We start from the raw sequence: 27208 nt of genomic DNA on the forward strand, positions 1-27208 counted from the left end.
GTGTATAAGAGACAGCAAATGCAGAGTCAGAGCTATTTGCATATTAAGGATTATTGGAGTAAGACTCTTGAGTTGATATGATCTTAAAATGAACGGCAAGTTTCCTGCAATGTTCTAACCGTAAATACTTGTCTGATTACATAACACATTCTTCATTTGTAACATAAATTGTGTTCATGTTGATGTTCAGAGGATAAATGCTTCGTAGACTAATAATAATAATAATAATAATTTATCATAAATAGCATTAATTATGTTGATGTTGATGTTCAGAGGATAAATGCTTCGTAGCATAATAATTCATCATTTGTATCATTAATTGTGTTCATGTTGATGTTCAGAGGATGTTCAGCGCGTGGCTGAACACGCACTTCATCTACGAGGAGGGTGAGAAGAGACGAGTGCCTGTACGTAGCAACAGTACACCCAACACCTGTACCCATAGCACCTGTACCCCCAACACCTGTACCCCCAACACCTGTACCCCCAACGTCTGTAGTGCCAGTCTCCTGCTCTGCGGACCCAGGGACGCCGTACTGCCTCCTGCTGGCGAGCTGGCCCCCTGTGACAGTAATTTCAACAGGTGCTTTTACCGTCGTATGTCTCTCTCCTGGAACATAACTTTTAAATTATACATAAATGTTAATCAACTGGTGCTCTTATGTACTTTGTTTAGGTGCTCTAGGTGCTCTTATGTACTTTGTTTAGGTGCTTTTACCGTCGTATGTCTCTCTCCCTGGAACATAACTTTTAAATTATACGTAAATGTTAATCAACAGGTGCTCTTATGTACTTTATCTGCTGAGGCCATACTTCCAAAACTCGCTCTAGTAAACGCAGCGGCCTATGTACCCGGGCGTACAATTTCACGTCTGTAATTGGTTTAGCTTGACAAGCCGTCAGTGATTGTCTGTCGGAACTGCGTAACTTTTTTCGAATGCGTTGCCATTGTGCTGCGTTCTCTCTGCCTTTTCTCAAAGGCAATGTCCCTCCTGGTCTCTGTGGCAGTTACCTTTGGGGTTTTACCTTTTTGCTATCTCTGCTCGATAAAGTGCAGAGGAAATTCTAAGTTGCCAATTCATTTTTCCTAATCTAGTTACTGTTTTTAGCGCATTTTTTCATTCATGGAAAAAATGCACTATTGTGCACGCCATGTCCGTCTGTCTGTCCGTCCGTCCGTGACCTCAAGTTTTCGTCGACGAGAAAATGCGCTCTCTGTCACTCACTGCAGTGAGTACTGAGTTATATTTTTTTCTAAATGGCCCGGTTTTCGTTTTTTATATCGAATAATTTTGTATTTGTGTATATTTTACGAGCAATTGTTTGTCTGATACTGCCGATAGTTTTTTTAGTCACTAACGATGGTTTGTCTGGTCCTAACGATGGTCTCTCTAGTCCTAACGATGGTCTCTCCAGTCCTAACGATGGTTTGTCCAGTCCTAACGATTGTCTCGCTAGTTTTAACGATGGTTTCTTAAGACCCGATGATGGTTTTTTTAGTCCCTAGCGATGGTTACTGAGACGCAACGATGGTTTGTCCAGTCCTAACGATGGTCTCTCTAGTTTTAGCGGTGGTTTCTTAAGACTCAATGATGGTTTTTTAGTCCCTAACGATGGTCTCTCTAGTTCTAACGATCTTGTCTCTAGTTTTAGCGATGGTTTCTTAAGACTCAATGATAGTTTTCTAGTCCCTAACGATGGTTACTATGCCTGAAATGTCGCCTGCCGAGCCCTCACGACGTCTTCTTTCCCTTCAGGAGCTTAACGCACGCGAGCGCCGGGACGCTGTCGCCCAGCTCCTTGGACAAGCTGGGCCCCAGCGGGGGGCAGCGGGCCCTGCCTGCGCCTCTACAGTATTCCAGGTGCGCCCCCTTGCCCCCTACAGTGTTGCTGGCACCCCCATTTCCCCCCCCACCTGTCTCTTATACACATCTAGATGTGTATAAGAGACAGTGATATATCCTACATAATTCAATAATGAATTTAATTTCATTTGTGNCTGTCTCTTATACACATCTAGATGTGTATAAGAGACCCCCCTTGCCCCCCACAGTGTTGCAGGTGCCCCCATGCCTTCTACATTATCGCAGGTGCCCTCCATTGCCTCCTACATTATAGCAAGGATTACATTATAGTTAGGATTTCTTCAATCTACTCAATTAATCTTGATTTGGCCGTTGAATATAACAATTCGTGGTGAATCCTGATGAGTATACAAGAATATTTGTGGTGTTTCTTTCTGCTCTAACTTTGACGTACGTTCACCCTCGTATCGATGCGTGTGACGTACGTCTTATTATGACACGTCTTCTCTTTGAATGGACCGTTCACTTCATCAAACTGCCCCGGCCGCCTTCGCCATATTATTTTTAGCGATTTAACCCTCTACCCCCCGACATGATCTACCGGAGCCTACTTCTCAAAAAGAATATGTTGCTAGTGAGCGCAAAATGACTTGCACTGATGGTTGCCGCCACGTACAACTTTAAAATGTTCTCGGTAGCGTATAAACGTCCTCAAGTTGCTACACTCTATAGTTTACGTATAATTTAAGATGAAAGTTATGCTCCCGGGGCTATATACTTTCAAAAAAAGTTAAGAGATCGTAAGTTCATCAGCCAATCATTGACGGCCTTTCAAGCAAAATCCACCAATCATAGACAAGAAAATAGAGCGTAAGTACTTACGTTCACTATACTTTCAAAAAAGTTAAGAGATCGTAAGTTCATCAGCCAATCATTGACGGCCTTTCAAGCAAAATCCACCAATCATAGACAAGAAAATAGAGCGTAATTAAATACTTACGTTCACTTAGCGAGTTTTGAAAGTATGGCCCCTGGAAAGTGACATACGGCGGTAGAGGGTTGATTAAATTCGATTGCCGATGTCCATAAGTGTCCGCTTTGCCATTTCCGAGATTTGCGGGAAAAATTACATTTAATATCTTCAATTCTCTCATACTATTTTCACTTCTATTTCAAAATTCTCTATTTTGAAATAGTATTATACTCTTAATAATATTTCAAAATTATCTTATACTATTTTCAAATCACACGCTGCCTTCATCCTTCATTCATTTCCAGCTTTCATCCTGCATTCATATTAGCCTTTACAATTCACAACTGAACCCTGAGCATAATTCATAATTGAACCCTTTACAATTCATAATTGAACACAGCAGGCGCGTGTCGCCGCCGCCAGAGACCGACCGTGCTTCTCCAACCCGTAGTCCTGCACGAAGAAAAATTGATAAATGGTCACATAATTATCGAACAGCGAAAAATCAACTAGAAGGATCTGGATTATCATTTCCTGCCAAGTCTTATAGTCTCGACGAAACTCATAAATTGCCAACGACGTTGGACTCGTCAGCGAATAAAAAAGATGCCATCCAAGTGCCTCCTCGAAGCATCAGTTGCGAGGAAACAAAACTCATGCAAATTCTCAGGGGCAGATTGGCGCCCCCTCAAGAACATGTCATCAACGAGTCTGATTTTGAGAATTTAACAAAATGTTACCATCAGCAAAGTGGTTCTCAGGAATCTTCCGCGCGAGCATCTCATTCTCCTTCCGTTTCCTTTGATTTGGCTCCTAAATATGATTCTGATACTGGAGTTAACGGTGACGGCTATCAGAATTATGGCAAACGTGGAAAACTTTGTAAAAAGTTCGCATCATCTTGGTTCATCAGATCTCGGTCATCTTCTCCTGTGTCTCTAGCTGACGCTAAGTCTTCTTTAACTGGCGAGTCGAAAATGAACAAAACTCGCTTCCCACTTTGGTCAAAATCTTGCAAGTTATCATTGAGTAACCAGTCTTCTAGATCCCATCCCAACCTAAAGATGATTACTAAGACATCTGGCCCACGTGTCGCTCTACCACCTTCCGTACTCGCTCTGCGTCCATCAGAGTCCGATTCAAAAATTCTCCACAAACTTGTTGCGAACGAAAACTCTGTGTCATTGCCTTGTTCTCCTCTCGAAGAACGTCTGCCAGAACTGGAAAAGAGCGCTGAATCTCGTTCTTCGGAAACATCTTTTGGAGCTACTTTGAAAAATGAACATTTAAACTCGTCTACTTCTAAATCACCGTCAAGTCCTTCCGCGAAACCGAAAAAATCTGGCCGGAAACGTCGCAAAAAAGGCATGATGCTCATACATTCGCCCATTTGCACTTCAATGGGGCCCGCTAATTCGCCTTCAGTGCGATCCCATTGCCAGGAGTTGGAAGTTCCAAGAAGAAATAAAATTTCTGAAGGTGAACGAGTTTGCAGACATTCAATCACTTGCGCAAAGAGTCCTTATCTCTCAGAATTTGTTCATGAGAGCCCCGCGCGATGCGAGTGTTTCGGCTGGAAAAAGCGCTCCCTGCCTTGCCCGAAGTGTAGTCTGGAGTATCAAGTTTGGCTCCAGCAGACTCCGAAAACTTCGGTCGAGCGGTCGTTGAGTTACTTCAAGAGTGATGCTTCAACGATGGATTCGAACAAGAAGCTGCCTTGTTCTTGCACCCATGAGGCGTATTATCGCTGTGTTAAATGCAAATGTGCTCATTTTACAGCACAAGCTGTAGCTTCTTCAGCTGCCCCATCACACATCGGTTACACCACTGGTAAAAGCGCGTCAGCGTCGGCCGTTGTGTGCAGGAAAGTCCATGAAAACTCGAGTAAAATCCTTCTCCAGCCCGACAAGCCCGACAAAAAAATCAAGAATCGGAGTCTCAGTTTGAAATTAGAAGACGTCTCACGCAGCGTTCATGAAGCTATGGAAAGAACCATTACGAGCCCAAAGTCATGGCGAAAATCTAAGCTTGGAGTTTCCATTTTTGGACCTGCCAACAAGCAGGTTGACTCGCCTGATGAAAAGCAGAAAACTGCTTTTGCGATGTCTGATTCCGATGATGAAGGACGCTTTTGGAGTTTCAAACTGAGTCGTGGAAAATCTACTGATAGATTAATTGCGAAGGAACAAAATTGCAGTACTTCAAATGTGTTGAAATTGGATGCCATGGCCCGAACTGCTGGGACTTCTGTACGTACGCAGAAAGACGAAGAAAATTCTGCTCGTTCTCTTCCCGATGAACATCCATCGGTCAGTGAGAAGAAAGGAAAATTAACATCAATGGCGTCATACACTAAGAGTGACAATTCTGTGTACGAAAAATTGAAGAATCCGACAACTGATTCTGACGAACCTGCTCGCCGAACGAGAAAAGTGTCTTGCCCCTCGATGCACTCGCCTCTGCCTTTTGCATCAGATAACCGCCTTCGTGATCCCACACTACCTGAAGATACAGTTATTCTCGACCCGGAGGCAGACCTCGACATAAATTCCGAGCCCCGAGGCAGGAGTTTCGCTCGCCTCTTTCACAGACGCAAGAGCCAAACATCTATGACCGTTTTCAAGAAGAATATTTATGGTGATCTTAAGTCTTCTGACAGAGAAACTGGCCATTACGAGCATTCCTCGAGAACGTCTGGCAGGATGGGAAAACAACCTCTGTTGAAATTGAGTCCCACTCACGTAAAATGTGCAGAGATTCAGGAGCCAACAGTTGAACTCGATGTTGGGTTGACATGTGGTAGCCCAGATTCTGCCACTTCATCTAAACCATTCATTTTAGGTAAGCCAGAGGACAACATTCCTCCAGACCAAGAAGAGAATCAGTTATCCACTGATACAACAACAACAACGTTAACAACTTTGCCACATTGTGAGACTCTAATTACGTATGATTCATCAACGAACTTTTCGTGCAAATCAACTACGAGTGATGCGTTAGAAAATGATGAGAATGAAACGAATGTTGGAAGGACGCTCCCTCCTTCCCTGAACGCTTCTTCATCGCACTCTGCCTCTTCACCGACGGGTAGTCCGGTAGATCCGGTAGGGATCTACCGGAAGTCCGGTAGTCCGGTAGGAATCTACTGGAAGTCCGGTAGTCCGGTAGGAGATGTAGAAGTCCCTACATCTCCTTGCCCTTCATCTAAACGAGACTGCGTTCATGAATTAAAAAGCGTTTCTGGAGGCACGCAAGACATGGCCTTTACTCATGGCATCATGAGCTCTAGGACGCACTACAAAAAACCTTCTCATGACGTTGACTGTGCCTGTTATGGACATGACTTGGTCATGTCAGAAGTCAGTGGACATCGCACCCCGCTGAACATGAGTACCACTGAACATGAGCTCCCCGCTGTGTCTTGTACGTCGTGTGGGCACGTCGTTTCTACGTCGTCGTCAGCGTAAGATGTGTGCCTCATCGTCCTTAACGTCGCGTGGTCATTAACTTCCCGTGATCATTAACTTCGCGTGGTCCTTAACTTCGCGTGGTCATTAACTTCACGTGATCCTTAACTTCGCGTGATCATTAACTTCGCGTGATCATTAACTTCACGTGATCATTAACGTCGCGTGATCATTAACTTCACGTGATCATTAACGGTGCGTGATCATTAACTTCGCGTGATCATTAACTTCGCGTGATCGCGTGATCGCGTGATAGTGACACACTTTTAACATGATGCTTCGATACGCACATTTGCCGCGTTAAAATGGGTTAGAATGACCCATTTGTGTGTAAAAGTGCATATCTATTTAAACAAAGCCTCGCTAATTTCTCCCAGTGTTGGGGTGTAATGTTCCTTCAGAGGATCAAAGCTAACAGATTTGTTCCGTGTGGTTTGATCCTGAATGTGAAGCACTGAAATTTGAAATTTTCACGTAATTTCGAAGTACTTTTATTACTGGGAAAAACGTGCTGTTGCCATGGAGATTTTAAAATCACAATTATTAACCATATTGTATTGTCATATGTTTTGATAAATTCTAGTAATTTAGTCCTAAAATCGTGATCGTGAATGTGAAGCACTGAAATTTTCACGTAATTTCGAAGTACTTTTAGTCCTGGGAAAAGGTGTTGTTGCCATGGATATTTTAAAATCATAGTAAATAAACATATTGTATTGTCATATGTTTTGGATGAGTTCTTGTTCTTGTTCTTGTGTTCTTGTTGTTTTGGATGAATTTAGTCCTAAATATTCTTAATTAATCGTTAGTATGTAATTTTTTGGTGGGAAGTCAGAGTGTTGAGTTCTAATTATAAAATTTGTAAATTTGTAGTCGGATACTTCTTGTGTTATTTTTAATTCTTTTGTTGTATTTTGGAAAATAGCGAAAACAAAGTTTGTTTCGAGTTCATTGAATCGCATGAATCTGAATTCGATATAAATTTCTTCAATCTTTTACATTCTCGCTCATCATCACTGCGAAAGTTACTTCGTATATTCGAAAAAAATTTTATGAACCGTCAATTGATTGCAATTAAATTTCCAATGCTCCTCTTCATTCAATAATATCATTCAATGATATTATTTCAATATGATATAAATATTATTATTTGTAATGATATGAAATGATATTATTTCAATAATATCATTCATTCAATAATAGAATTTGGGTTTGCTACATTTGTTTTATTTAAATAATAACCGCACATTCTTATACTTTGAACTTAATGTATTGTATGGTAACCTGCAATAATTGATGCTTGAAACGGAATACCCGGGCCGGTCTTTCCGGAGAACCGGGACGGTTATTCCGGATAACCTGGCCGGTTATTCCGGATAACCTGGCCGGTTATTCCGGATAACCTGGCGGGTTATTCCGGATAACCGGGACGGTTATTGCGGATAACCTGGCCGGTTATCCTTGTTGACGAATGTTATTGTAGGTTAATTATTGAGACCTGTTATTGCTTATTGTTATTCAGTTACCGAGAAATTCATTATCATGAATAATTAATTATTGAAACCTGTTATTGCTTATTGTTATTCAGTTACCGAGAAATTCATTGTTATCAACAATTACCTTATTTCAGGCTGGGGGAGACCACTAACGGGGCTGAGGGTGTCTTGGGGGGCGGTGGGGGCGGAGGGTACTCAGAGGAGGTTACCCTCATCCTCACTGCGGACGACCTCGACATTAATAAGGGCAAGAAGCACAAGCTCACACCTGACTTTAAGGTCAGTTATATAGTGTTTAAGGGCAACTTTAAGGTCAGTTACATAGTGTTTAAGGGCAACTTTAAGGTCAGTTACATAGTGTTTAAGGGCAACTTTAAGGTCAGTTACATAGTGTTTAAGGGCAACTTTAAGGTCAGTTACATAGTGTTTAAGGGCAACTTTAAGGTCAGTTACATAGTGTTTAAGGGCAACTTTAAGGTCAGTTACATAGTGTTTAAGGGCAACTTTAAGGTCAGTTACATAGTGTTTAAGGGCAACTTTAAGGTCAGTTACATAGTGTTTAAGGGCAACTTTAAGGTCAGTTACATAGTGTTTAAGGGCAACTTTAAGGTCAGTTACATAGTGTTTAAGGGCAACTTTAAGGTCAGTTACATAGTGTTTAAGGGCAACTTTAAGGTCAGTTACATAGTGTTTAAGGGCAACTTTAAGGTCAGTTACATAGTGTTTAAGGGCAACTTTAAGGTCAGTTACATAGTGTTTAAGGGCAACTTTAAGGTCAGTTACATAGTGTTTAAGGGCAACTTTAAGGTCAGTTACATAGTGTTTAAGGGCAACTTTAAGGTCAGTTACATAGTGTTTAAGGGCAACTTTAAGGTCAGTTACATAGTGTTTAAGGGCAACTTTAAGGTCAGTTACATAGTGTTTAAGGGCAACTTTAAGGTCAGTTACATAGTGTTTAAGGGCAACTTTAAGGTCAGTTACATAGTGTTTAAGGGCAACTTTAAGGTCAGTTACATAGTGTTTAAGGGCAACTTTAAGNCCAGCTTCTGGTAACAAAATTTAGAGTCGCCCCAGCTTCTGGTACTCCAAATCAGAAGCTGCCGCGTCTGCAAATTTTTACTGGGTATACGGTGTTAAACATTCACTTTATTGAGAGGGATGGTGAAGAGGTGTATTGAGAGGGACGGTGAAGAGGTGTATAAAGAAGGATGGTGATGAAGAGGTGTACTGTGAAGGATGGTGAAGAGGTGTATTGTGAAGGATGGTGAAGAGGTGTACTGTGAAGGGTTGTATTATGGAGGATGGTGAAGGGTTGTATTGTGATGGATGGTNTATATTCGCTGACCCGAGCTTTACGAGTGACGTACCTATAGCTGTCTCTTATACACATCTAGATGTGTATAAGAGACAGGTTGTATATCGCACGTCTCAACCTTCGTCCCGGTTGTATCGCACGTCCCAACCCTGTCTCTTATACACATCTGGTGGAGCTCTTATGGGCTGTAACAATTCAGTGCGATAATTATATTATTAATGAAGAGATTATATAGTTATATTAATTATTACTTATTAATTATAATTAATATTACATTACAATAATGTAATATTAATTATATTAATTATTATATTATTATTAATGTTATATTAATGTAACAATAATTAATATTAATTATAATTATTGTGTTGCAGGTGGAGCTCGTATGGACCGTAAGCAAGCAGCAGCCATGTGGCCGCCCTATGACCTCAACCAACCACCAGCACCCGCCCTCCATAGGCAGACCAGGTAGACCCTGCTAGACCTCAGGGCCTAGCTCTGCTTTTTTAGCCCAATTATTGTGCTAGAAAATTACGCTTTTTTCTGGTCTTTATTAATAAAGTAGTCGGATTAGGCCATAGGTAGACCCTGCTAGACCTCAGGGTCTAGCTATGCTTTTTTAGCCCAATATAATTCTAGAAAATTACGTTTTTTCTAGTCAGTATTAATAAACTATTCGGATTAGGCCATAGGTAGACCCTGCTAGCCCTTAGGGTCTAGCACTGCTTTTTTAGCCCACTATTGTGCTAGACAATTAGGCTCTTTTTCTAGTCATTATTAATAAAGTAGTCGGTAGAAAATTAATTTTTTTTTCTAGTCATTAATAAAGTAGTTGGTAGAAAATTACGTTTTTTTTCTAGTCATTATTAATAAAGTAGTCGGTAGAAAATTACGTTTTTTTTCTAGTCATTAATAAAGTAGTCGGTAGAAAGTTATGTTTTTTTTCTAGTCAGTATTAATAAACTAGTCGGATTTTTTCGCATCATTTATAGAGTAGCATTTTGTTTAAAGAGCTATTAATAATATTTTTTTTGGTGGGTGATTGAGTCGTTTATGAGAAGCTTGACTGATATTATTTGACGTATAAACGTTAGTAGTATCATTAGTTGCTGTAGCGCAGTGGTAGGTATATTATTTAACGTATAAATGTTAGTAGTATCATTAGTTACTGTAGCGCAGTGATTACTGACACGGCGATGTTTGTGCTGACACCACGATGTTTGTGCTGACACGGCGATGTTTGTGCTGACGACGATGTTTGTGCTGACACGACGATGTTTGTGCTGACACGGCGATGTTTGTGCTGACACGACGATGTTTGTGCTGACGATGTTTGTGCTGACACGACGATGTTTGTGCTGACACGACGATGTTTGTGCTGACACGACGATGTTTGTGCTGACACGACGATGTTTGTGCTGACGATGTTTGTGCTGACGATGTTTGTGCTGACGATGTTTGTGCTGACGATGTTTGTGCTGACGATGTTTGTGCTGACGATGTTTGTGCTGACGATGTTTGTACTGCCGATGTTTGTGCTGACGATGTTTGTGCCGACGATGTTTGTGCTGACAATGTTTGTGCTGACGATGTTTGTGCTGACGATGTTTTTGCCGTAGTCTCGACGACGGACAGCTTCACGCCGAGCTCGGACGATGTTTGTGCTGACGACGATGTTTGTGCTGACGACGATGTTTGTGCTGACGATTTTTGTACTGACGATGTTTGTGCTGACGATGTTTGTGCCGTAGTCTCTACGACGGACAGCTCTACGCCGAGCTCGGTGACGCCCGGGGACTCTGAGGACGAAGAGGACGAGGAGTCCGAGGAGGACGAGGACCATGAGAACAGCGACTGGGACTCGGGTGAGTGCCTTCATTGCCTTCACTGCTACCTTCCCTGCCTTCATTGCTGCCTTCACTGCTGTTGCTGCTGCTACTGCCTTAACTGCTGCTGTTGCCTTCACTGCTGCTGCTGCTGCTGCCTTCGTCACGGCCTTCGTCGCGGCTTTCCCGATGTTTTTCTTTCCTGTCTTTCCGATGCTTTCTCTTACTGCCTTCTGCAATTTTCTCTTTCTGCAGCCTTAAGGCCCTGGTTGAAGGTCGCGAGGCGTCGAACAGGCTCGGCTCTTCCCTAAGCGTTTCTTCACTAATTAGAATAGACTTTACTCCACTCGTAAATGAGATGGCGATATGGATTTTTCCTATACTTACCCAGCTATTTATTTATAAGCGGCGACCAGTAACAAAAAATATGTAAACTTTGTATTAAAAGAGTTTTAATGAGAGGAAATTTCAAGAAACTTTGAATATTATTGTTCATCAAGTCTGCGACTTTTTTACTTTTTTCGAGATGTCAAAAGGTTGTAATTTTTATTTTCCATTGAATGGTATACTCGGCATTCCTTGATGAGCCTCCTTGTTGTAAATATTCTTTCTCAAAAAATAGTTATGATCGAGCCTGCTGATACGCGGAGGGAAAACCCCGCATACTAGCTGCTCAAATGGAGGCGTTGAGGAAAGTTTGTGGGGATAGAGTAAATTACTCGACTGTCAGTTCACGACGGGCGGCATGATACCGGGAACTCAATGAGAGGCGAAGAATAATACGTGGATACACTGTTAGAAAAATTGCCGTTAACGGTATTATACCGGCGTTTCAGTGGCCGGTCAGCACGTGAAAGAAACACCGTGTCGCCGTTTTTATTCTAATTTAACGCTAGAAATCCGTAAAACATCTGATAAAAACGGCGAAACAGTTTATTTTCACGGGGCCACCGGCCACTAGAACGCCAGTGGGACCGTTTTNGGGACATTTTGATACATTTACTACGGGACATTTTTATACATTTACTACGGGACATTTTTCATACCTTTACTACGGGACATTTTTATACATTTACTGCGGGACATTTTTATACATTTACTACGGGACATTTTTAAACATTTACTACGGGACATTTTGATACATTTACTACGGGACATTTTGATACATTTACTACGGGACATTGCGACATGTTGACTACAGGATGTTTCAAGTTATTTATTACGGGCCACTGCGATATATACATATACTAAGGGACATTGCAAGTTAATGAACTTATTACGTTACATCTCGAGATATTTATTACGGGACGTAGGCCGAAAATTCACACCATTTCTATGAATATATAACTTATTGATATCAGATAAATTAATAAGATTATCGTACGAGCTACAGTGAGAGTATCGGGTACGTAGCGGCATTTGAGTTGTATGAGATTGAGCGTGTTAAAAGGTTATAAATTATTAATATATTAATTAAGAGATAATAAAGTGTTATTAGACTAAATAACATTGATGGTTATAGAGATGTGGCATCCTCAGGTCTGTGGCTCGCCAAAATCTCTTTTTATCTCCAAGATTTTTTTCTTAACTGATATGTTATGAACAAATATTTCTTTTCGCTACACTGAAAACTATTTCATCGGCAGGAGCTCAAGATGTTACTATAGTACATCTTACGGTCCGGGAAGTTGTTTTAATATTTTGTTAGGTTTTTAACGAGTAACGTTAACAGTAATAAATGTTTGTATAAATAACTATTATTAAGCATTATAACATAAAACGTAACTCATGTTACTCTCCCTCCCCCCATGCTGCCTCATTGGACCTCGTCTTTCGTCACCGGTCGTATATTACATACATTTATTATTTATTTATATTACGTTCCTTTAACATTCATTTATATTCTTGTAACATTATTCTTGTCTATATTAACTACATTTATTATTTATTTATATTACGTTCGTTTAACATTCATTTATAATTTTTTCACCGTTTTTTTCTAACAGTGTAGTTGTCGGCCTAGTCCAATTAGTTATAGCCGACCGTTGGCCATTCCTCGGCCACCTGAAAGCGACCAGTTGCCGCAAAGAAGGGTCTGGCTAGGATATCATATTACAAAGAGTTCAAGCTCGAGGGTAGCGACTGCCCGAGCTTTGGGCAGATCAAGGATTTTACACGATGGTCGCGAAAACCTCGCTCTCAGACTTCGCACGGCTTTCAATCAGGGTCTTAAGACCTTCTCTTCCTGCAGCCTTCTCTTCGTGCCTTCTCTTCGTGCAGCCTTCTCTTCCTGCCTACTCTTCCTGCACTCTTCTCTCCCTGCAGCCTTCTTTTCGTGCAGCCTTCTCTTATTACAGCCTTCTCTTCGTCTTCTCTAGCTGCTTCTCTCTATTTCTTCCCTCTCTGTATTTCTTCCCTCTTGCTATTCTATTCAACTTATTTTACAGCCTCATTCTTCCCATACTGCCTCTCCTCGCCTCCTTTATCTCACATTCTCTAATGCCAATTTTTAAAGTAAAATTATCGTCGATGCGGTTTACTTCATTGCGCTTTGCTGCCTTCATGCAAAATTTTCAGAGCAAAAATATGACATTGTTCAGAGACGTTCTTAATTATAATTAATATATACTGTGCACGTACGTAATCTTTAAATTTCTATGTTGAATATTCTACGGGTTATTGATCGATTTATTCTACATATTTATTATAGCTTATTTCGAGACATTTACTACGGGAATATTTGAGATATATATTAATTACGGGGAAGTGGCTAGATTTTTATTTCGAGACATGGCGATATATTAATTGTGGAACATTTTTATGCATTTACTACGGGACATTTTGATACATTTACTACGGGACATTTTGATGCATTTACTACGGGACATTTTGATACCTTTACTACGGGACATTTTGATGCATTTACTACGGGACATTTTTATACCTTTACTACGGGACATTTTGATACATTTACTACGGGACATTTCTATACATTTACTACGGGACATTTTTATACATTTACTACGGTACATTGTTATACATTTATTACGGGGCATTTTTATACATTTGGTATGGGACATTTTTATACATTTACCACGGGATATTTTGATACATTTACTACGGGACATTTTGATACGTTTACTACGGGACATTTTTATACATTCACTACGGGACATTTTGATACATTTACTACAGGACATTTTGATACATTTACTACGGGACATTTTGATACATTTGCTACGGGACATTTTGATACATTTACTACGGGACATTTTTATACATTTACTACGGGACATTTTTCATACCTTTACTACGGGACATTTTTATACATTTACTGCGGGACATTTTTATACATTTACTACGGGACATTTTTAAACATTTACTACGGGACATTTTGATACATTTACTACGGGACATTTTGATACATTTACTACGGGACATTTTGATANGTCTATATTACATACATTTAATATTTATTCATATTACGTTCATTTAACATTTTTTTTAACATTCATTTATATTCTTGTAACATTATTATTGGTTATATTACATACATTATTATTTACTTATATTACGTTCGTTTATCATTAATTTATATTCTTATAAGATTATTCTTGTCTATAATACATATATTTGTTATTTATTTATATTAAGTTCGTTTAACATTCATTTATATTTTTGTAACGTTATTATTGTCTATATTACATACATTTATTATTTATTTATATTACGTTCATTTAACATTCATTTATATTCTTGTAACATTATTATTGTCTATATTACATACATTTATTATTTATTTATATTACGTTTATTTGACATTCATTTATATTCAATACATTTTTTTATTATTTTAATCAAATACACTTGATGCTCGCTAAACAATTCTTGCTTTATTGCTTCGTTAACTTGAAAAATTTGTTCCAACGAAAAACTTTTCCGCATGTTATAAACCTCGTCCCGGTTGCACGTCTCAACCTTCGTCCCGGTTGTATATCGCACGTCTCAACCTTCGTCCCGGTTGTATATCGCACGTCTCAACCTTCGTCCCGGTTGTATATCGCTCCGAAGTTTCAACCTTGGTCTCTGCCGTACGTCGTAACCCTTGTCCCCGCCGTACGTCTCCCCGACGTTGTGCTTGCGTCGCTCAGACGTGCACTGCCCTGAGCGCTTCGTCGGACGATACCGACTCATGTCGGACAGTTCGTCGGCACCTGCTTCCTGCACCTGACACGCGGCCTCCTGCACCTGACACTCGGCCTCCTGCACCTGACACTCGGCCTCCTGCAGAGGCTGCAGCTGTAAAAGGACCGTGCAGCAGTGCTGAGGCTGAAGCTGAGCGGGAGCTGAGCAGTGTCGTTAGGGTGCCTCATCTCAGATGTCTAATGCAGATGCTGGCTCACTGCGTCTGCACAACACAACACCTCCATACTTGCCCTTCAACGAACCACAACTTCTCAAATCTACTTCCCTGTAGCACTAAACTGAACCACTACTGTGCTGTGCCACACCACATTTGTGTTGCACAACACCACACCTGCTCTGCGCAATACCACACCTACGCTGTGCAACACTCCACCTGTGCTGTGCAACACACCTGTGCTATGCACCACTTCTGCACTGTGCACCACAACTGCATTGAGCAGCACCACCGCAGCGGTTGCCTGCTCCCCCGGAGACGCGCTTCTTCACTTTGCCGCCTGCTGCTCTCGTCGCCTCTCAGTCGCCGCAAGGCTGGTCGCCAGGGGTCGCTGGGTGTCTTTGCTGGAGGATGTCAGCTACTCTTGGACCGCTATTTTAACCCTGATGGTCGTGCGTCTGCACAGGATTATCAGCACCAGTTCTGGCTATGGCGTCAGAACTCTCTTGTGGACAGGTGCACCCATGAATCTCTTCCCATCGATGACGACCGTACCGAGAACCATCGTCGTACCAGCAGTGAAAGCCGCACTAAGAATATACGTACCAGCGACGGCTTTCTTACTGAGGACGGCGTAAAACCAGACAGCAGAGAGTGGACTGCCATCCAGAACTACACGCCAAAGCGTGCACTTCGTCATTGCCGCGCCTTCACTCTGGACGGACAGTGGTTACCAAACACTGCACACAACCACCCACACTCTGCCCATGATTTTCCCTGTACTGCCCAGCATTATCCCGCCCAGTTTTCCAACTGCCCCGCCCAGCCTTCCCACTGCCCCGCCCAGACGCCCTGCCTTCTCACTGCCCCGCCCAGCCGTCGCACTGCCTCGCATTACCTCCCGACTACTCCCCCTTAACTTCGCTGGAAGTTATCACACAAATCTGCAAGCCTAATTCGTGCGAGCAACCGCTGCGCGTCGATCCTACTCAGCATCAAATTAGAAGCTCTCCAATGGCCGCACACGATTCGCTCAGCTTTGACTACTGTTCTCCGAGACTTTGTCATCGTTTGCCTGGTTTCTGTCACTATTCTCCTGGCCCTTGCCATTATTCTACATGTCACCATTTATTTCGACCATGCCGTCGTTCTCTTGGGGAAATTTCCAATTCTCCTGGGCCGCACCACGACACGACTGGACCTCACCAGCTCCTGTCCTGTCATCTCAGGGCCGGGACTGGCACAAATCTAGGTTGTCCTGCGTCTGTTGCTGAGAATCTCGCCGTTCGTAGTTCATGCTCCACGGACTCAGATCACTGTCAATGCTGTTTAGATGGACTAAATGTCGTCATTATCTAGGAACTATTTTTACTACCAAAATGGAAGTCTACTCGCCGTGATTTGTTGCGTCATCCTGCTTGTGTTCGCTTTTCATTCGGTCTAGTCTTCTACGTTATCTTCCACAATCATCAGCCTGCAAGCATGACCTATGGAACACTACACACTTAACAGAGCATCATCAGAAACTTCCAAGTTATTTCATTTCTTGGCCGTTCTAATCTTCAACACCAACAATCTGTGCTTCATCTTCCATCGCTGAAAATCTTCCAAAATCTGCTTCTACGGACTTCAAACTTCTGGATCTTTGTTGTGAGCTTACAACGCAGAAGCAACGCTCACGTTTCAACTCCAACTTGGACTTGTTCTGCCGTCTTCTTGCCTTCAACCCTTGTACGCTGAGTACTCATGTTCCAATTCATTTTTTTTTTCAAAGCAAGTTAGCAGAATAAAAATTGTGTACTTCGTTTACACAAAGCGATAGTTAATGAATGTAAGCACATAGCCCGATTTGAATCGCGGACCCTACGTTAATTGTTATCCACACCTACTTTGTTGTCCACACCAATTTTAGTCAACCTAGTATCTTTGTACGGCTACGCACTTATTCTTCGCCTGTTTCTTTGTTATTTGTACCTTTTTTGTATTAATTATGCAATTGTCTTCTCACGATATAGTCGTGTATTTTTCTTAGTTTTACACGCTTGATTGTTCCGTGATTGCAGTTAAATCAATATTACTGCATTGTTTCAAAATTTGCCCGCAACCTAAGAAGAAATAATGAATGATGCAGCGACAATTCCTTATCACTCGTTTATATCTTGTGTCCTGACATTTTCTTGTATGCACACAAGTTTTCTGTGTATGCTTTGTTCTTAATTTCTCTCGTTATTGAAGCATTTCTTCAGTTTACAATTCTTTTACATCTCGGTCATTTGTTCCAGCCTCATTGAGTACGTTTAATGCTATTCCCTATTGAGATAATTACAACTGTTACAACTCGCATGCATTTATGAGACTTGGAAGTTGGAAACAAGCGTGTTTTAATGCAAGTTTGACTGAATTAAGTGGGTAACAATTATGCGTTTACTAATGCAATTGCCAGCTTTCATGCAATGCTGCAGAATATCTTGCTTACCTTCATTTTCTAGACTGAAACCAATACAGAGTGAGACCATAAATGTTATCTCATGTCAACTGAGACCATAAATGTTATCTCATGCTTGTTGTCGCTTGCTGTCAGAGTTGTTTGCTGTCAGAGTCGCTTGCTGTCAGAGTCGCTTGCTGTCAGAGTTGCTTGCTGTCAGAGTCGCTTGCTGTCAGAGTTGCTTGCTGTCAGAGTCGCTTGCTGTCAGAGTCGCTTGCTGTCAGAGCCGCTTGCTGTCAGAGTCGCTTGCTGTCAGAGTCGCTTGCTGTCAGAGTCGCTTGCTGTCAGAGTCGCTTGCTGTCAGAGTCGCTCGCTGTCAGAGTCGCTTGCTGTCAGAATTGCTTGTTGTCAGAGTCGCTTGTTGTCAGAGTCGCTTGCTGTCAGAGTCGCTGCTGTCAGAGTCGCTTGCTGTCAGAGTCGCTTGCTGTCAGAGTCGCTCTTGTCTAACGTGTTTTCTGGGTCTCCAGAGTGCGACGAACTCTGCTCCTACTCTGACGGGGTCTGCCCTCCGCTCTGAGCTGCTGAGGCTACTCTGCATCTTCATCTCCTCTAACCCTTGTTCTCTGTACAGTTGTTTTCTTTTCCCCTCTGTATTCATTTGTTATCCTTATGATTGTCTGAAATTTCCACTCCATCGTTTATTTTCTTTGACATTTTTTCAATCTCATCCTATGCTTCTGTTACATTATTTTTAATTTTATTTATTTTAATTTAATTTTTATCGCACATCACATAACGTAATTTACGTCGCTACGACCTGTCTTGCCTCGGATAATGCCCTGCATACTTCTTATAATTTTATAATTATTATTCTTATTTTCTTCTTTGTTCTTAATTTGCATTTCATTTTCATTCCTTGACATCTTTTATATTTATAATCTCTCTGATCATTTCAATTTCGCTTTTATTTTGTTTATAATTCATCTTTTCATGCGTTCATAGCTTTTATTTGATATCGTCAGTTTTTTGTCATTTTTATGTTTGATTTAAAATTTTTCTTTCGTTCTTACGTGCATGTATCTCTTACTAGTACCCTCTACCGACCCTGTACCGACCTTCCCTTGGCCTTCTCTCGACCTTCTCCCGACCCTCTACCGACCTTCCTCTGACCTTCTCCTGACCCTCTACCGACCGTGTACCGACCTCCTCCCGACCCTGTAGCGACCTCCTCCCGACCCTGTACCGACCTTCTCCCGACCCTGTATCGACTTTCCCGCGACCCTCTGCCGACCGTGTACCGACCGTCTCTCGACCCTCTTCCGACCCTTTCTTGCCTTCTCGTCTCCCTCGTCGTATGGACGCCACAGTTTCACTCTCGACTTCTCAAGTAAGCACTCGAGATCTTTTCTCCCTTTCCTCGACCCTTTGTGGGTAACCCTGCTTACCAGACTTTTTGATAACTAACTGTGGTGGATTTATCGGTAGTGAATAGAATAGAAGTGTCGGCATTGAAGAAATAGGCCCATGGGATAGGCCCATGGGATCCATTCACAAGGGATCCGGCCTTTGGAACCCGATCTTTCCATAACTGATGATTGATTGAGATAGCTGCTGGACTTATTGCCTGGTCCGTAATTTGCTAGGCATTTTAAGACTGAACATATGCTCCACCGTATTTTTGGGACGAACTGCACTGGGAACGGTTAATTTATCCGTATTTTTGGGACGAACTGCACTGGGAACGGTTAATTTATCCGTATTTTTGATACGAACAGCACTGGTGACGGTTATTTTGGTACGAACAGCATTGGCGACGGTTAATTGACCCGCAGACGGAAGGTTGAACTTCCGTCGATTGACGAAATTCATTTTCGACTCGTTATCAGCACTAAGAAAAAATAAGCGTGTCGTATTGTCCAAAAAGTGACACGCTTTACACAGGTAGCACTGATACGCTCTTTTGTCGGGCCAATCTGTAGCCGGATGACCCACACAATTGTAGGAAGTGCATCGCCATTTGGACAATGTTTCCTTCATTTCTGAGCGAGGCTAGTAGCATTAACGCTGTTCCCGAGTGTTTTTGTTCCTTATTTAACCTTCAACCTTAACACATTTCTGTGCTCTACTAACGTTGTGTTGTCGAGTCTCAAGGAGTATTAGGATGATGGATAGGAGCATTTGTTTGTTGCCTTAAATGTTATTTTATTAGTAATTATTTTTTTATGTAAATGGCACTTTTGGTTGTGTTTTTCCTGCAATATTGCTCCTGTTTGTCCCGCAATTGTGTGTTCACAAGTAGTTTATATATATGTTACGAAATTAAATGTTTTCTATTTTAAACTTGAAACATTAACACAATAGTCAATTTTGATTGCCATTCGCTAAGGCAAAGAATAAAACGAGAATAATCCACTGCGAGGGAATTGGAAAATATCGCAAAATCTTAATCGTACAAACCAACTATTACTGATGAACGATAAATGAATTATGAATGATATTCCGAGAACTCGTCCGCGTGAGAACACGTTTGACGTAATTGTTTATCGTTGAGGATTGAAATCGAAGGGAGGTCGCGGGTTCGAAACCTCGATACGGTTGCAAAGTTTTCTTGAGGTCGTTTGGAAGTAAGGGCGTAGACGTTGGAGGTGGGGCATCAGCGTGACCGTGGGCGGTGCCCGAAACAAACCTTAAAAAATATAACTCAGTACTCACTGCAGTGCGTGACAGAGAGCGCATTTTCTCGTCGACGAAAACGTGAAGTCACGGACGGACAGACAGACGGACATGGCGAGCACAATAGTGCATTTTTTCCATAAATGCGAAAATGCGCTAAAAATGGTAACCCCTCTGTTGTGCCTGTTTCGTTTAATACGTTGACTCCGAAGTGGTACATATGCGTACCACGAAATGTATTTCTCCAGGACGTAGTGGTACATAATTCAGGTTGCCTAAAATCGGCCAAATCCGAGAACAAAAAAGGCCAAAAAAGGCCGATAACTCAATATATACTAGTTTATTTGTAGGTTCCGCCATAAAAATTCCATTTATTTTCTTTTTGCAGTATTTACAATTTAATTAGGAAGTACCCCTATCATAAATTTTAGCCGGCCAACGCAATTTAAAAAAACTAAATCACGGAATTTGTCCGGAAAAAATGACCGTCTGGCAACCCTGCTTAAAAAAAAGTACAAAAAATGAAATAATAGTACAAGATGAAGCAATCGTAGTCAACATGTTAACAGTCTTTATGAAATTTTTGCCCCCATCCTTGCATTGCAACCAACGCATTGAATAATTTAAGTAATTAATTTAGTTTTTTAATTAAATTTTTTCATATTTTCGGTGTTTTAACCTGGTTTTATTATTGACTCAGTTTCGTTGCTGCTTGCTTTGCAATTTAAAACCTCATTAACGTTTCTGTTGCTATTTATTTATAACAGTAATTTCAACGTTTCTAATTTTCTTGTATTCACTGCACGTTTCCCTGCAATTGAATTGTATTGAAATGTTCACCATTAAATATCCGTGAGATGAAGTTAGGCAATATGCCTAATTTAACATTTACGATGTACGAGGCTCAAATTGGCGAGACGAATTTCAAGTAAACTATGAAGTTCTTCGTATAATTTTTGTGTTGCATGATACTTTGTTTATCTTAACCGTTTATTAACTTTATGTTGACCAAATAAATTTCTGTAGTGCTATTCTGTTTGTTATAATTTTATAAAAAAATATATTTAGCAGCTTAATTTTTTTACTGTACGAAGGTTGACAACGCGATACAATTTTTGTGTTGCACGATACTTTGTTTATCTTTACCTTTTATTAATTTTATGTTGACCAAAGAAATTTCTGCAGCGCTATTCTATTTGTTTTAATTTTTATAAAAAATATATTTAGCAACTTAATTTTTTTACCGTACGAAGGTGGACAACGCGATACAATTTTTGTGTTGCACGATACTTTGTTTATCTTAACCGTTTATTAATTTTATGTTGACCAAAGAAATTTCTGCAGTGCTATTCTGTTTGTTTTAATTTTTATAAAAAATATATTTAGCTGCTTAATTGTTTACCGTACGAAGGTGGACAACGCGATACAATTTTTGTGTTGCATGATACTTTGTTTATGTTTACCTTTTATTCACTTTATGTTGACCAAAGAAATTTCTGCAGTGCTATTCTGTTTGTTATAATTAAAAATAATAATTTAGCTGCTTATTAATTTTTTTACCGTACCAAAGTGGATAACGCGAGTTGGTGAACAACTTTGTTGTTTGTACCATCGCAACAAGATGATAATTAGTACACTCAGGAAAATTAGTGAGGCTTTGTTTCAATAGCGATGCGCCTTTGCACCTGTGTGACCCAGTTTTGCACCTGTGTGACCCAGTTTTGCCCGGCAAAAGGGGGTTTCAGTGCTACGTTTGTTCTATATGCTCGAGTCTTGGATTATTTATTGGGTTAACTCGTTATCTTTCTATTGTGCCGATTAAGCGTGTACCGATATTTCTAATTTACCCATTGTGAAATCTTTATATTTTACAATAGCGTAATGTTTTGTTGTGATTTAATTTTTTTTCAGTCTATTATGAAATCATGTAAACAGTCACAGAACAAAGAATAATGCCAAAAAATCGTCAAACTCCTAATTTACTGTAAATAAATAAAATTTATAGCTATGAGTTTTTGGTCGTGGTTAATAGTTTCTTTCGATGGCTATTGTCACGACCCACTGCCTCTTCGGAGCATTTGTTGCTATAGTATAAATTGGTTGACATTTAAATTTGTTGCCATAGTAATAACTGGTTGGCAAAATCTGAAGTTGGTGACATAATCAAAGACTTCGAGTGCTCAGTCTCAGTTACATTTACTCCTATATATATAGTAGTTGATGGACCCTCTGCGTAAATCTGTACTTCATCTAAATATCGCTACTTACAATATATTTCTGTACCGAATTTCAGTATAATCGCTCTTTACATGCAAGCTTTATTTCTTTATATCTCTTTGTCGTTAATGCTGATCACACTCACACTTTATGCACTTAAAATCTTCCCTCTATCTTTGTCATTCCTCCTCTTATGTTTGCACGTTAAGTTCATCTGCAAAGATTTATCCTAGCCCCCCTAATGGATTAAGTTTGATCTGATTTTAGAGCAGTTGTCTATACTCTGTAGTTATAAGCAGCACCCTTCACTGGGCTTTCCTCTCACTGGCCTCTCGTCTCCTCTTTATTTCAGTCTCGGCTCGATGCGAGGGCAGGCTGGCGAGGGCTGGTATCTATGACGTTGCTTGTGACATGAGGGCACCTGCTTTGTCCCCTCGAAAAGCGCCCCCCAACTGGGACCGAGACAAGGACTCGTGTCCCATCTGGGGTCGGGCCAGGGACCATAAACAAGGCCTACCTGTGTCCCACCGCCAGCAACAGTTCCACTCTTCACATATGCACGAGGCTAGCCACGGGCAACGACTATCGTACAAGACGACAGCTAAAGAATACGATCGCGAGAAACACCTCACTGAACGAACTCACTATGCAATTGACCAATACGCTGGAGAATGGCAACAAAACTATCCCGCACAACAAAATGTCCGACACGAAAAGTTCGATCAGAGGCCTTTCCGTTCCAGTCCTAAACTGGACAAGAAAATGTCTGCTTTCAACGATGTGGCTGATGAACTTTTTGATGACTCGACTCGTGACTTAGCGTCGCTTCCCGTCTCTCCTGACGACAACCGGTCTGACATTACAAGCACAATCTCCAGCCTCGCTCAGACTGACCCTTACAATCTAGACGAACTCGATTTAACTTCTTCAAACCTGCTCCTCGACTCTGGCCCTAATTCTCTTGGGGACTTCGATTCTATCCCTGTGGTTTCCTCGCCTGTCTCTACTCTACCTCATTCTTATCACGACGTCCGCACTCAATCTTCGTTATGTTCAGAAGGTAATAACACTTGCACGGTTGAGTATTCTGGTGTTAGCGCCACGCAGCCAGTATGCGAGGACAATGGTTCCACAGCTTGCACACTTCACGTTCCAAGTGGCGTTGACGTTTGGAATGACCACGCCATACAAGACTCTGATACAACTCATAGTGTCACTGAAGTAGCCGATAATCCAACGGCTGTTGACCTGTGCGAGGTGAATTTTGAACCTTGTCTCACTGAAAATTCGATGGATTTTCTAACCTGCAGTCAATCTTACCCACCGCCGCATACTCAACAAGGATTCATTCAACAATACCTTCAGCAGAAGCAGCAAAAGCAGCAACAGCCGTCAGCGTATGATAATCAAAATAAAACTACGCGCATTCTCAGCCAAAAACTCGATAAGCTTCAGCAAAGTCGTCGCGTGCATCCAAGAAGCCACGGTAATTTACATTCAGTTCCACCATCAGAAAACCTGGCTCGTGAATCATCGTACAACGCCAGACCAGACGTGACCAAGCGCTCACATTTTGACAACAAACCTCCTCTGATACCTGCTAATTTGTCAGCGGTTTTCTCTCAAAAAGGACTGGAAGGTCGGGAAAGCATCGGCTACCGAGCGCGCGGCTACTCCAATCCTGGCAAGAAGCCGTCGAAAGAACGACGCATACGATCCTTCTCCCAGACGAGAGAGAGCCACCCCAAGATCAGCGTGCACGTCAACTCTGAACATTCAAGTTCTTTCATATCGCCGTCGGCAGGCACTATATTCGCTGACCCGAGCTTTACGAGTGACGTACCTATAGTGCGGGACGGGGGCATGGGCTCCCTCGTGACACACATCACAATTGGGGATCCCCCCATGAATCGGTCGAATCGATCCTCGGTTCCCATCGATCCTGCGCAGGATGAGAACTTTTTCGGTAAAATGCAACCCAGGGAGACCTTGGAAAATCTCCCCTCGACTGCCAATGGCAACAGCAAAAACTCGCAACATCGCAAACGCTCCAATTCGAACAGATTTTATGTGTAAATTATAAAACTGAAATTTCTCTTACTGCTTGTGCGTTTTTTGTTTCACTCATCGATGTGAAATAAAACTAATAATAATTTACTTAGAGGTGCTTCTGTACATAGTAATTCGTGTTGTACGTTTCTTGATGTTAGTAATTAGTAAATGTAGTGGTACATATATTTCTTCTAATGCTACAATTCTGCTTCATAGTTAGAGCTGGTATATTTTTGGACGACAGTGTTAGATGTACAATAAGGCAAGCGTGACATTTGTTGTCAAGGTTCTCACACCTATTTCTTTGTGATCAAACAGATAGTAGCTTCTTCTTACGCTCGCGTGTGTGCTGTTGAAATATAAGAGCCTTGATAATCGCTCATTTCTGTGAATAACCAAGGAACCATTAATATCCACACCGCACGATCATCCTTGATTCTTTACGAAGTCTTGGAAATTTTCTATTGCAGTGGTCGTGCTTGCTAACGCTATCGTAACCTCAGCGTGCGTCTGCCGTGCTTACAAATTTTAAAGTAACGCCAACGAGCATATGCCACTATTGCGAAGGTTAACTTAACGTCGGCTTGCGTTTTATAGGCTTGCGAACGTCAACGTAACGTCAGCTTGCGTCTGCCATGCTTGCAAACGTCAGGGACGTTGTATCAATGTGCTTTGTCTACATTTGCCGTCAAGTTTTCTACTGAAATCAATGCAAATATCGCTCTCGTTTGAAAACTCAGCGTTACCTATAAGTTCAAATTTGGCTAAACTTCTCGATATAATTGATGCCAAAGCGGTAATTGTACCTAGAAACAATAATTGCCAAGTATGCTCTAGTTTTGTTCTATTGCGTTTGTTTGTTCCCATTGGCACTGAGGGCGGTTTTGTGATCTCTTGAAATTAGTTGCCAGCCTCTATATACATAGATTAAAACAATTACTTTACGTACTAGCGCTGACGCTTATTGATGAACTGGCAGGGCCATCCTATTTAGTCAGGGATAACTATAAGAGAGACTTGTACTTGCGTCGTAAACAAACCTGGCTTTACATCGTAACTATAGCATCATAAAACCCGGGGCACTCTTGCGGGACGCGTGCAGTGCTAACGCTCCTTTCTTCCCTCAATGTTAGATGTGGTGGAGTGCTGACGGTCGCCCTAGAGTTGTGTCACGGTCGCCCTAGAGTTGTGTCACGGTCGCCCTAGAGTTGTGTCATGGTCGCCCTAGAGTTGTGTCATGGTCGCCCTAGAGTTGTGTCACGGTCGCCCTAGAGTTGTATCACGGTCGCCCTATAGCTGTGTCACGGTCGCCCTAGAGTTGTGTCACGGTCGCCCTAGAGTTGTGTCACGGTCGTCCGAGAGTTGTGTCATGGTCGCTCTAGACGTATATGTCAGATCGAGTCGCTCTTGAGGTGTATCGTGCAGGGTCGCCTTAGAGGCGTGAGAGCGTCGCACTAGATTTTTCTCAGTTTGTCGTTAAATTTATGTTGGTTTTTGATCTGTGTGATGAACAACGGGGCGTTAGTCTGAACTTGTATCGATGATTATTCATTGTACTTGATTTATTGATAGCACCTGAGGATGCAATGTTGCATTGGCGTTTTTAAATTATGGGTTGGCTGCATTATTAAATTATACGGCGCGTCAATCGTTTTTAATGTGACGACCACGCACGAGTCTTCTTGATGCTAAACACTCGTCAAAGCAAAGCAATCAACTCTCACTACGATAGGAATTAAATTCCTTTGTTCCCACGGTTCAATTGAAATTGGCTTATTTAATTTTAGGAATTTAAATAGAGGTTTAATTTGTAAACAGAATTGAAGTAATTATAATGAACAGTGGATCTGTTTCAGGTTAATCCAGTGCTTAATGTATCGCGTTTACTCCACACTGTACAAAATAACGGCAGAAAAATGGATTATCCGGCGTTTTAGTGGCCAGCAGACCCATGTAATTAAACCGTGATGCCGATTTTTTTGCGAGTGCAATTTTTGCTTCATTTGTTAGCTGAAAAAAAAATGAAATACCGGTAACATGGCTTTATTTCTATGGACAACCGACCACTATACGCCGGTTAGACCATTTTTTTAGCGTTAACTCGAACTCATTTTACAATTCGTTTCGTTTTGCTGCTGCTGCTGCTTGGAAGTTTCGATTTATACGTACAATTAGTTCTTGTGTCCTTCATTAAAGTGATATAAGCTTGCTGCGCCAACGTTGTGTTCCTGTTCGTTGTTAATATTCTCTGCCAAGTTGATAAAATAATAAGTCTATTATTACTTAAATTTTAACCCTAATGTTTTGGCAAGTTTCCATAATTTGATGGAGAAAGTGGTAATTTGTTCCCCTGGTTACGTTGCTTCTTTGGTATGTTAACGTTTGTTTTGCGTTTGTTGAAATTTCGATATATTGTGAAAGCCTTGTAGTTTCTACGGTGCGATTATTTGTTCCAGTATTGTAAGAGAAATCTTTACTCGTTCGTGTTCATATATATGCTTAATCCGTGATCTCGTGATACCTTCATATCGTTTACAGCCGGGTTATCCCTAATGTTAGAAAAAACGGTGAAAAAACGGTCCCACCGGCATCCTAGTGG

At 41.3% G+C, this 27208-nt stretch overlaps 1 protein-coding gene across 1 annotated transcript; it reads left to right on the top strand.

Annotated features, from left to right (window-relative positions):
- Positions 1–344: 344 nt before the first annotated feature.
- LOC125178485 lies at positions 345–27208 on the top strand. Its single transcript, XM_047882301.1, has 6 exons — positions 345–583; positions 1758–1862; positions 7876–8020; positions 9431–9524; positions 10808–10921; positions 22910–27208. Exons 1-6 carry the CDS (start codon positions 345–347, stop codon positions 24631–24633), a joined length of 2421 nt encoding a protein of 806 aa, XP_047738257.1. The 3' UTR covers positions 24634–27208.

Source organism: Hyalella azteca, unplaced genomic scaffold (assembly GCF_000764305.2).
Source record: "Hyalella azteca isolate HAZT.00-mixed unplaced genomic scaffold, Hazt_2.0.2 contig10132, whole genome shotgun sequence".
Classification (NCBI taxonomy): Eukaryota; Metazoa; Arthropoda; class Malacostraca; order Amphipoda; family Hyalellidae; genus Hyalella; species Hyalella azteca.